At 35.0% G+C, this 12,272-nt stretch overlaps 1 protein-coding gene across 1 annotated transcript in view; it reads right to left on the bottom strand.

The window, feature by feature from the left end:
- ADAMTS19 (ADAM metallopeptidase with thrombospondin type 1 motif 19) overlaps positions 1–12,272 on the bottom strand; it is a 245,515-nt gene that overhangs the window by 127,019 nt on the left and 106,224 nt on the right. Inside the window, exon 9 of the mRNA XM_077768867.1 lies at positions 1,704–1,809. Within this exon, the coding sequence (XP_077624993.1) occupies positions 1,704–1,809 (106 nt within the window). The remainder of the gene's footprint in view (positions 1–1,703; positions 1,810–12,272) is intronic.

Below are 12,272 nucleotides of genomic sequence, written 5' to 3'. Positions count from 1 at the left end.
GACTACTGAAAGCATGCATGGGAGAAAATGAAAGTATATTTACACGTTTAAAAACAGTGGCACCAAAAATCAACCACTGTTGATCATGTCTTATTTCTTAGGCTAGGTCATGGGCACATGGGTATCCACAGTTTCGGATAATTCACTGAGCTGTGTCACTATAACTTGATCATTTTCCTCTGCTTCAGTTTACTTGAATAAAAGGGCTTTTTAGTCAAACACTGGGATGTCCTATACAATCTTCTCCTAAGCTTTCTTAGACCAAGAAAATTTCATAGCTGAATTTACTCAATTGTCTCCAGAGTCTAGGTATCGGATGAAAATGAAGTGCACTGGCTCTCTGATACTACAATACTCCAGGGCTGAAGCCTGTGATGAGCTGGAAAAGATGGCCCCCAGTCTAACGGGTACAGACGCTACTCAGCTCCAAGGAATGGCTGCCATATGGGACTGTAGGTCTAATGTTGCCAGGTCTGGAAATTTGAATTTTTATGTCAAATTTATACTTTTTAATGTTGGCAACTGATTCAAAGTTTTAAACACTACCAGCCAAACTAAATATGTCTTTGACCAAAGAGGCCTCCATAAAGATCACCTCCCTGAGTAGGACCTCACTAAATCTGAGTCCAATTAAAATATTTTTCATATGTACTGTTGATACTGCTAGCACGCAGGGAAGCCTACATTCAAAATTCAGCCTGACAATACACCATTTCTACTGTAATATACTGGCTGTATATGTGTGCTTGTTGTTACATAATCTGAATCCCAGACCAACCTCATAACACAGGTATTATCCCCATTTTACTGATGAGGGATCAAAGACCCAAAGACAGCAGATAACGAAAATAACAGAACAGTATGACTGAATTAGATACGCTGAGTTCAAATCCTTCCTCCAACACATACTATTTTCATAACTAAATTAAACTTAAATTAACTTCTCCATGCTTCAGTGTTTTCCCCTGTAAAATGGGTACTCTGAATAGCCCTACCTCACAAAAATGTTCTGAGGATATATATATAAAGCATGTAGAAATGTCCTAGCACATAGTAAATGCTATGTAAATGTTGCTGTTACTAATTACTATTGCTATTAACATCATCTGTAAAATGACAGCCTTGCTTTTTGAGTTTTAAGTGAACTAAACTAAGTAAAGTACTTCGAACTGTTCCTGAGACATCCTGTTCATTATATATTAACTGTGAGATCAGGTGAAGTTTCTTTCAAATACTTTACTGCAAACCATGCAGACAGATTAACTGCTTTAGTCTGTATAGGGTAATAACAAATACTACTATAGTTTGGAAGTATTTTAATTTGTACTTTAATTTGTATTTTATTTGTACTCTAATTTAATTTCCTTAGGCATTTGAATAATATACAGCTTTGTAGTGTCATGATTATTGCCATGTTTCTATTATTTGAAATGTGTAGAGAAATGAATCACGTGCCATGTAATGAATGTCCTAATGTGAATTTTAATAATGTAATGAGATTTTATTCAAAGTATCAGGAATAGTTACAATACTTAGAAGACACTCTTTAAATCTAGATGATCTTTACCATCTCTTTTTGTTTCCCTAATTTTTAAAAGCCCTGAGCCCCTCCCCCTAAAAATCCCAAAAGATATGCATGTAATTCGATAACTCAAATTCAAAGTTATATGCTAATATGTGTTATAGCCAGAATTTTTACTTACTTGTGACCCATTTCATGAGCAATTGTAAATGCAAGATTCAGGCCATTGTCTTCAGCAATAATACATTTTCTCTTTTCACTACACATTCCACTCAAATAAGCTATACCTAGAAAACACAAACATGAATTGTCACATGTCAGATTCAAATGTAAACCTTTACGCTAGGAATCAGGAGAAAAAAACTGAAACGTGAAATTCCTTCCATTCAAATATGTCAACGTTAAGCTGTGACATCTAGATCTTATAAATGAAATTGTAAGGGAAACTGTGTATGTATAAGTCACTCAACAAACAATATCCTTTTCAATTACATATCTCAGACTAAATAATTTTATCAATTGTCCAATTCTCAAAAGGCATGCTATAAGAATACATTTTGTAAATACCAGTTTTCATTGTCATGTGAGATAAATGAATGGTCAGAACTTGGAAAATATAAATAAAAAAACAATAATATTAAGTATTTTTAAATTCTTGTGAAGAACCTAGTTGCAAAAAAAACCCCTAAAATAAAATAAACAACATATAGGGTATTCTTGAACTCACATTTATATTTTGAGTTAATAAAATTTAAAACTTTTATTTTGTAAAATACTATTTTAACTACTATGACAAAAAACTATCTGTGATATCTGGAATACTGAAAAGTATTTCCTTTGAAAACTTCTTGGCTAATAAGATGGTCTGACTGTGGAGCATATGATAATGAAATATTATTTAAGACAATAATTTTTTCAAAATACTTGATATTTTGGTTTAAATTAGCTGTAATATAGTATGTGAAATCATTGATACTCCTTCATCAAAGATTCATGTACCATTTTACTAATTAAGAAATATCCCTGAATAAATATCCTTGAACACAAAGAACTATATAACCTTGCAAGGGTAAGTTTTAATATATTTTCAAATAACAAAATAGTATCTAGTGTTACTGAATTATCTGTATGCTCCGTAACCCTCATATCCATATAAAATACATTTAAGCTCATTAGATGAAGAAATTAAGGGTTGGACAGGTGGAATGATTTGCCAAAGATCACACGACTACTAAATATTATAGAATAAAGATCTGAAATGAACTTTGAATCCATCTACCAACTAACTTTTATTTTCCTGCTGATTATAATTTAGTGTAGAGTGGCCCCTAGTTAAAAGATGGTTAGCTAACTATGTGTGACTTTTTTTTCTGTCTTCAGAAACATAAAAAAATAGTGTTATGGAATGATTCCATTTAAGTAAAAGAATAAATCGCTCTGCCTATGTTTTGGAAAAATAGAAGGTTCGTGGAAGAACGTGAACCGATTTAGTGGAGCCATGCCCAAATTACAAGAGAAGATTTTACGAATGTGGTAGAACCCCACAGAGGCTCAAGGACCGAGACACACAAGGTTTGACAGAGACATTGTTCGGGGATTGAAAATGGAGAGTAGATGAAAATATGTCTGAAATCCTCAACTACTCATTCAAATCTTCAGGTACAACGTGAAGGCCTGATATTCACTGGCCTATCAGGAAAATGAAGATACGTTCTCTCGGCAAAATGCAGTATAAACATACTATTTTTAAAACATAACTATAGGAAGAAATAACCAAGAAATGAAATGCATAAAGATGTTATTTTATCTATATATTTAGAAATATTTTATTAGAATAGAAAATCTACAAATAGATGGAATAACTTTTTTTAAAAAAAGGTTTATTCATTTATTTTGAGAGAGAGAGAAAGCATGGAAGAAGGGCAGAGAGGGTGGGAGAGAATTCCAAACAAGTTCCGTTTTGTCAGCACAGAGCCTGACACAGGGCTCAATCTCACCAGCTACAAAATCATGATCTGAGACGAAACCGAGTCAGATGCTTAACTGACTGAGCCACCCAGGTGTCCTGAAATTACTTCTTTATGAATGCATGAATGGATGAAAGGATAAATAGACAAACCCTACTATTTCATTTGCCTGATTAAATACAATCACGATCTGGCAGGAAGGAAAGATGAAAGTAGGGATAAACGGAGGGTTTAGGGAAGGGACAAAAAAAAGAAGGAGAAAAACATAATTGTTACCTAGTTCTATTAAATAGCAAATCAAATACAAAACTTTAAGAAATATTAAGAAATGTGATTTTTAAGAAAGCTAAGTTATGAACTTAATACAACAAAATATGGAAAACAAAGTGTGAGAGTAAATAAACGAGCATTATAGCTGAAGGGAAGAAGTACAGAAAGATAGAAGGAAGGAACGAAAGAGGGAAGGAGTGTGAAAGAAAAGAAGCTCCTCTTAGTAGGATATTTAAAATTCTCTTGAGCCTTTGAAAATATAAATAAGTATATAATTCAAGACTAAATTTTCCACCAAAATACTGAATTAAGTCCAGCTATAATTAGCATGCTAAAGGCCACTGTGTGGCACAAATTTCCCTTAGGATGCCCATACATATGTTACCAAAACTACAATAATCTCATCACCATGTGCAGATTAAAAGTCCGCTAATATAGGCTGTCCTTATTTCATATATCCCTTTGCTGTATGAAACAGGACATATCAAAGTCAGTTACTTTAATGAATTTTACAATTCTTTGCCTATTCCCCTTAAAATATACTGTTCGTACCAAAAATAGTAGTGTTACTTGTTTCCAATTCTTACCTATTCTATATTATTCCTTTCTATTCTATTATTGATACATTTTTCCATATTTTGCTGTTATCTTACTACATTGGCTAGGATTTCCAACGTACTGTTCAAATATGGGTGGTATCAAACACCTTGTTTTCCTCCTAATGTTAATAGGCATGCTTACAGTTTCACAGTACAGTTGATTCCTAGCATTTAAAAAATTTTTTTTAATGTTTATTTATTTTTGAGAGAAAGAGAGACAGAGTGTGAGCAGAGGAGGAACAGAAGGAGAGGGAAAGAGAATCTGAAGGAGGCTACAGACTCTGAGCTGTCGGCACCGAGCCCGATGCAGGGCTGGAACCCACAAACCGTGAGATCATGGCCTGAGCCGAAGTCAGACACTTAACAGACTGAGGCACCCAGCGCCCCAGGAGGACTTTAATAGATATGGTTTGTTAAATTAAAGGAGTTACTTTTTGATATTCTTGTATGCCAAGTGAAAAAGGATGCTATGTTATGTGAGGTATGGGCCAAAGGGAGATGGGAAGAGTTAGATAGCATTTTTTTTAAGACACAAAAGCTTGGAATAGTGAGAGAAACAGGAAAGAGAACTAATTAAGTACTAGGGGAATACTTAATTCATGGGGCAGAAAAGAGACGGTTCAGCTCAGGATGGAGAGATGAACCTGGACTAGCACTAATGTGACCAAATGGCTGAAACAGAGAAGAGTACTATTTGGATTAAATTTGGGCTGAGATTTTTCAGAACAGGTTTAAAGGAAGAATCAAGGCGCATAAGAGTTGGCAGTAACACTGACGTGAAAAAAGGGACAGAACTTGTAGGACTGGATAAGTGAAGAAGTAAAGTCAAAGGGAAGCTGATAATTTGGGGAATACAATACAGTTGTCCAGACAACGGAATCACCAATGAAGAAAAAAAGCAGATGTTCTCTGAAAAAGTTTTACCACAACTAGAGACTGTGATAAGAGATTGAGAATTAGAGACTTAAGATTTCAGAGGTGAAATTTCATGGTATGATTAACTACTGGCACGAGAGGAGAGAAAGGTAGCAGTTACCCAGATGGAGGTGAAATAATTATTAAGAAGCATTGGGTGTACTGATTCTATAAATATGAAATTGCACATAAATGAACTCAAGAAGGGGGAAAGGTGGCCAACATCCACATGAAATGGAGGAGAGAATTAAGGAAAACCATCCATCACAGTGACAGTGACAGTTAAGATGGCAAAGTTCAAGAGCTTCAACTCCAAATGAAGAGTTTTAACATGAGGACAAGAAAGATTTTGACTTAGAAGCAGCAGCGAGAAGCAAGAGAAATGCTGTAGGTATACAACATTGGTATTTTACTAGCACCAGATCTATGGGATAAGGGAAGAGAAAGAAAGAACAGTAATCTCTCTAGGGGCCCTAGATTCCTCACCAGGTTATGGGAAATCAATGACTATTGTCTAGTCATGAAAAAAATATGTATTTAAAAGAATATAATTTATAATATAAAAGATATATATTTTATATCATGAAATGTAAGTTGATATACAAAATGGAATTTAAAAATAAGTACTTATTGGCATAGAGCTATGATTATACCTAAGTGTCAAAAAATCCATACCACTACACTTACACAAGAGAACAAAAATACTACATGAAGATGGGGGCACTTGGCTGGCTCAGAGGTAGAGTATGTGACTCTTGATCTCAGAGTCATGAGTTCAAGCCCCATCGTGAGCATAGATCTTACTTAAAACAAAACAAAGCAAGACAAAACAAAAGACTGTATCAATATGCTTATTTGCTAATAGTAACTGTATTATATGAAGAGATAATAAGTAATTTTTCTTCCTCTTTCCCAATTTCCCAAATTTATAATACTTTTACAATGAGAAGATTAAAGACATAAATATGATAATCATGTGTACGAAATTCAAAGAGTAATTAACACAATCTCTTATCGACCAGGATGCAGTTTAACAAACAAGATGATCCTCTATTCCTATTCTCTTTTTACTTACATGTAAAGTCAGAATCTTCAATTAAGATTCCGATAAATTTGAATTTCATTGTCTTACGTTTGGCACACAAAGGAGATCTTCTTTAACTTGAAAGTTCTAGAGAATAATTGTAACCATGACTAATTTAAATGACTTGCATTATTCTGTTTAAAAGCCTATGCGTTTCAGTTCCTTTCAAAAACTCATATGTTTCTTATTATAATAAAGGGTAGAGTTTAGAAAGACAAAGGATTTAACACAGCTGTTATTTAAAGATAGATATAATAAAGACTCTTTTTAAGGCACTCTTTTAATATTAAAGTTTCTATAAACAAAAAGGACACCAAAAAACTCTAATTTCCCACCTAAAAATGAATCGAGTCATGTGTCAGTCATCAACAGAATCTCTCATCTGAAAACAAAACCTACGATCCTAGAATGTAATATGATACCTCATCAAGATAATCATAGAGCCCTCATACTCCACAGGAAGGATGTTACAATAATGGACTAATCAGGAAATTAGTTTTTTAAAAATTTTCCTTTATTTATTTTGAGAAAGAGAGAAAGAGCGTGAGCAGGGGAGGGCCAGAGAGCAAGGGAGAGAATCCCAAGCAGGCTTTGCACGGTCAGGGCAGAGCCCAATGCTGGAGCTCCACCTCAAGGACCCTGAGAGCACGACCTGAGCCAAAACCGAGAGTTAGACCTCAACCAACGGAGCCACCCAGGCACCCCAGGAAATCAGTTTTTATGACATCAGATGGATGTGTACCTGACAAAAGTAAGTTGTCCAGCTCCAGTGATATTGCCTTTAAGCAGGAACTAGGGTTACCTAAGTTCAAAAGCTTGTCTCTTCAGGCACAAAACCTTGCACAGTTCTAGGAAAGATATGTGTTCTAGGATTGCACCTTATGAGGAAAGTTATTCACCTAGGAGTCCTGCTATTACTTGAGGCCTAATGGAACAAGGTAAAAGGATGAATACATGCCGAACATGCCTTCAGGAGCACAGGCCACATAAATAAATACTCGTTTTAAAATATGATCATTAAAACCTAAAGATGTATCTAAAACATTATGGGAGAATAAAAAGAAACACCAAATAGGGAAAATCAAGGTAGGTGAGGCTTTTAGAGAAGGAAACAGCTTGGTGGTTATCACCGAGTGGCCAGAGGTCAGCCAGGGAAAAGCAGGGTAAGTTTGGGAGCAATTTCCTGAACAAAGGACTGAGCAGGGAAAAGGAGATGGTGATGAGAGTTGATACTGCTCACAGAAGGGTAGATTAGGTTCTTTAAATGTGCAAGCCACGTAGTACATCTCTGTCTCAATAAGTATTTATTTATTAGCATATCCATAAGAAGGGGGTGTATGCAATGAACTTCATCGATGAAATTCCTGGAAACAAAGACCAATATAAAGTGTTAACTCAATGTGGGGTCTTAAATAAAAATGTAATTTTGAAGAATCAAAATGTATTTTGTCTATGAACTAGAAAAATATTTTTAGAATGATTTAATGATGGTACCCACATCATACGAAGCCCATTTACAGGACTCCATTCGAATTGGACTTTGAACATATTTTAGAATAACTTGCCTTACTAGTTCACTAATTATCTGCCTCTATTCCATTATAAGGCAAGATGATGATGATCCAGGAACATAAAAGTATAATTATGTAAGTTGAGTTTAATACCAGTATAGTTATAAATGTATTTTAAAAAATAGGCTTCCAGGGGCCCCTGGGTGGCTTAGTCGGTTAAGCGTCTGACTTTTGCTTAGGTCATGATCTTGCGGTTCGTGGGTTCGGGCCCCGCGTTGGGCTCTGTGCTGACTGCCAGCTCAGAGCCTGGAGCCTGTTTCAGTCTGTGACTCTCTCTCTCTCTGACCCTCCCCTGCTCACAATGTCTCTCTCTCTCCTAGAAATAAATAAAACATTAAAAAAAAATAGGCTTCTAGATTCTCTTAAATGATTAATCCATAACAGTCTTCATAGTACAGTTTCTAAAAAACTAAGAAAAAAAAGTGACTTCCAAAAACAAGGAATAGAATATTAGTTTAATAAAAATTATAATGAATCTCTGGTTGAAAAGGCAAAATATTTCATAGACATTAAAATGTTGTTTATGTGTTACCGCAACATGGTAGTGACAGTCCTTTTGTGAAAAACACATGGGATGCCAGATAAAATGTAATGAACGAAGTTTTTGTTGTATCACTAAGTTTGAAAAAAAAGAAAAATTTGAATTGATAATATCAATATCATGATTTAATGTTAGAATCTGGACCAAGAAAAGATTAAAGTCTTACTAAATAACAGGTGCAGTTGCAGGGTGCCTGTGTGGCTCAGTTGGTTGAGCATCCAACTTCAGCTCAGGTCATGATTTCACAGTTCATGAGTTTGAGCCCCACATCGGGGCTGTGTGCTGTCAGCACACAGCCTGCTCTGGATCTTCTGTTCCCTTCTCTTTCTGCCCCTCCCATGCTCACGCTCTCTCTCTTTCTCTCAAAAATAAATTAAAAAACATTAAAAAAATAATGGGTACAGTTTCAAAATGTCTGCAGGGACAGGCATTAAGGAGTAAGGAACTGAGATCTATACACAAATTAGAAAGCCTAGAATTGCTGTTAGTGCTTGAAAATGACTTCACAAGTCTGTATGCAGGAAAGCAATAAGGAATCCTAGCTCAAAATAAGTTCTGGGTATGCCAGAAAAGGCTCCATTAACGCACTGAAATACAAATCATCATCATGCATAGGTTATGAAGCCACAGGAATATGAAGCCCTAAATATAATGTACAAACTGACCATACAATTTGGGGATCATACTAGGACTGGAAAAAAACCTTGTCGGTTCAATAAAAACAAATGAAGTACTGTGAAAAGACACTTGATCATCTCAGCAATCATAGAATTCCCACAGGAGAAACAGTTCCACTGAAGACAAACTCACAAATAAAAATGACAAACCAAGTGAAGAAATAGCCACTGTGAGAAGGAGACCACTACCAACTGTTATAAAAACTACAGAGAACATGTTAATGAAGGAAAGACATTTTTAATGCAAAGATGGGAAGCTTGAGATCTACATTCACGGGGCTACCTACCACAACCCAAATGCATCTTTTTGTAAATAAAAAGAGAAATCCCTTCATCGTGACACTTTACATCAAAACACTGAAGTAAAGAAATGTTAAATTTCTTCAAACAAAAGGAAAAATTCCAGGCTAAAACATGAAAATAAGGAGGAGGAAATACAGAACAACAGAAAGAGTAAATGTATGTGTAACTATAAATTATTACCGAATACAAAGAACATCAATTTTATTTTTTAAGTAGGCTCCACGCCCAGTGTGGACAGGCACATGCCCAGGGGGCTCAAACTCACAATGCTGAGATCAAGACCTCAGCTGAGATCAAGAGTCAGAAGTCAGAGGCTTAATTGACTAAGCCACTCAGGTGCCCCACATGAATTTTAATGTCTTCCAAAATTTAAAATATAGAGAACTAAAGTACAAGGAACAATACGTCATCAGGAGATAAATGGAGTTCAAGTGTTCAGAAGTTCTAGCAATGATCAGCAGTAAAATGATACATGTCATCATAAATAATTGCAAAGCAATAGTAAAATAATATGTAATTAACAATGATAGCGATTGAAAATGTCAAATATTAGATTTACCTATTTTTAAAAGGCAAGAAAGGAAGAAAAAAAGAAACATGGAATAAAGTCAAATAGTATATAAACAGAAAGAAAGCATTTCAAACCATGAACTTCATTAAATAAAAAAGACTATGCCATGGGAACTGTGTGTGACTGCCAAACTGAATGGATATTTAAATTCTCTAAGGTGAGAGATGTGTGAATTAAGCTGATTGTGATAATCATTTTACAATGCTTGATTTATGTTAAAACATCACATTGTTTATTTTACATAGATTCAACTTTTACCTGTCAATGTTAACTTGATAAAGTTGGAATGAAGGAACAAAAAAAAAGACTATGCTAAATCCAAACTAAGATTATAAATCTAGATTAAAAAAATAAACCCTAATTGTATTATGCTTATAAGAAATACAACTTCTTCAGTATAAGAATATAAATAAGTTAGGGGCACCNGACAGCTCAGAGCCTGGAGCCTGCTTCGATTCTGTGTCTCTCTCTCTCTGTCCCTCCTCTCCTCACACTCTCTCTCTCTCTCTCTCTCTCTCTCTCTCTCTCTCTCTCTCTCTCTCAGAAATAAATTAAAAACATTAAAAGAAAAAAATTTTTAAAGAATATAAGTAAGTTACAAGTAAATGAATAGAAGATAATGTAATATGCAAACTTCAACCAAAATAGAGAAAGAGTGATAATATAAATATTACAAATATACAAACTTAAACAAACTGAATTTAAGCCATAAGCATCTGGAGAGATAAAGAATTTTGTTTTTATGATAAAAGGATTACGTCAACAAGAAGACTTCAAAATTCTTTGTCGGTATTTACTCAATAACTAAGCCCTAAAATATATACAGTAAAAATGAACAGAATTAAGAGAGAAAGACAAATCCACAGTTAAACTGGGAAACCTAACAAGACTTTTTAAATAGCTGATAAAACAACCATAAAGAAGTTTAGTCAGGACATAAGAGATCTGCACAAAATATTAGCAAATCTCTCTTAAAATACGTAAGAGAGGGGCGCCTGGGTGGCTCAGTCGGTTAAGCATCCGACTTTCGCTTAGGTCATGATCTCGCGGTTCGTGGGTTCGGGCCCCGCGTCGGGCTCTGTGCTGACTGCCAGCTCAGAGCCTGGAGCCTGTTTCAGTCTGTGACTCCCTCTCTCTCTGACCCTCCCCTGCTCACGCTGTCTCTCTCTCTCTCTCCTAGAAATAAATAAGACATTAAAAAAAAAATTAAAATACATAAGAGAACGTGGCACTTAACAAAATTCTCTTGTAAAAAAAGTTTTGTAATGTTTATTTTTGAGAGAGAGAGAGAGAGTAAGCACAAGTGGGGAAGGGAAGCGAGAGAGGAAGACACAGAATCCAAAGCAGGCTTCACACTGAACTGTCAGCACAGAGCCTGACATGGGGCTTAAACTCACCAGCCATAAGACCGTGACCTGAGCCAAGGTAGGACACTCAACCAAATGAGCCAACCAGGCACCCCAATTCTTTCTTTTTAAGTGGACAAGGTACACTGATAAAACTTGGCCCTATACATACTGAGTGGTGAAAAAAACTTTGACAAATTTCACAAGTGGAATTAATCCAAACTATGTTCATCGGCCAAAATGGAAGTAAGTTAGAAATCAAGAACTAAAAAGGTAACTAGAAAAACCCAAACTGCTTAGACATGAGATGATACGCTTCTAAATAGTCCACAAGTGAAAGTAATTATAATGAAAATTAGAAAATATGTTAAACATAGTTACAGTAAAAATAGAACACATAAAAATGTGTCGGCTGAAATGACAGTGCTTAGGGAAATTCACAGCATATATTACAAAAAATAAAAGAGACTGAAAATCAATGATTAAAATTCCTTCCAGGAGCTGGGAAGAGAAGAGAGCATCACAGCTTAAGAAAAGAGAGGGAAAGAAATAATAAAGAGCAAAACCAATGAACTATAAAACAAATGTAAAAGAAAACTGGTGAAATCCGTAATTCCCTTGTAAACCAATCAAGCATAAAAAGAGAGACAAGAACAAATTACCAACACCAACAAAGAATAAGGAATTGTCTCTATAATCCTAAAGACATCAAAGTAATATGTGAAAAAAGTATGGCAATAAAATTTACAATTCGCCAAAGCTGTCAAAAGAAGAAATCCAAAATCCAAGATGTTCTATTATAATAGAAATTTTCCCCTCTTTTCTTTTTTCTTGTCATTTCCATCTCAAGAACTCTTCTCTGTCTTTTCTTTTTTTTTTTTTTTTAATGTTTTTTATTTATTTCTA

The sequence above is a fragment of the Crocuta crocuta genome, unplaced genomic scaffold, assembly GCF_008692635.1.
Source record: "Crocuta crocuta isolate KB4526 unplaced genomic scaffold, BGI_CrCroc_1.0 scaffold64, whole genome shotgun sequence".
Classification (NCBI taxonomy): domain Eukaryota; kingdom Metazoa; phylum Chordata; class Mammalia; order Carnivora; family Hyaenidae; genus Crocuta; species Crocuta crocuta.
Note: the sequence above shows the minus strand (reverse complement) of the source record. Positions and strands in the feature narration are given on the sequence as shown.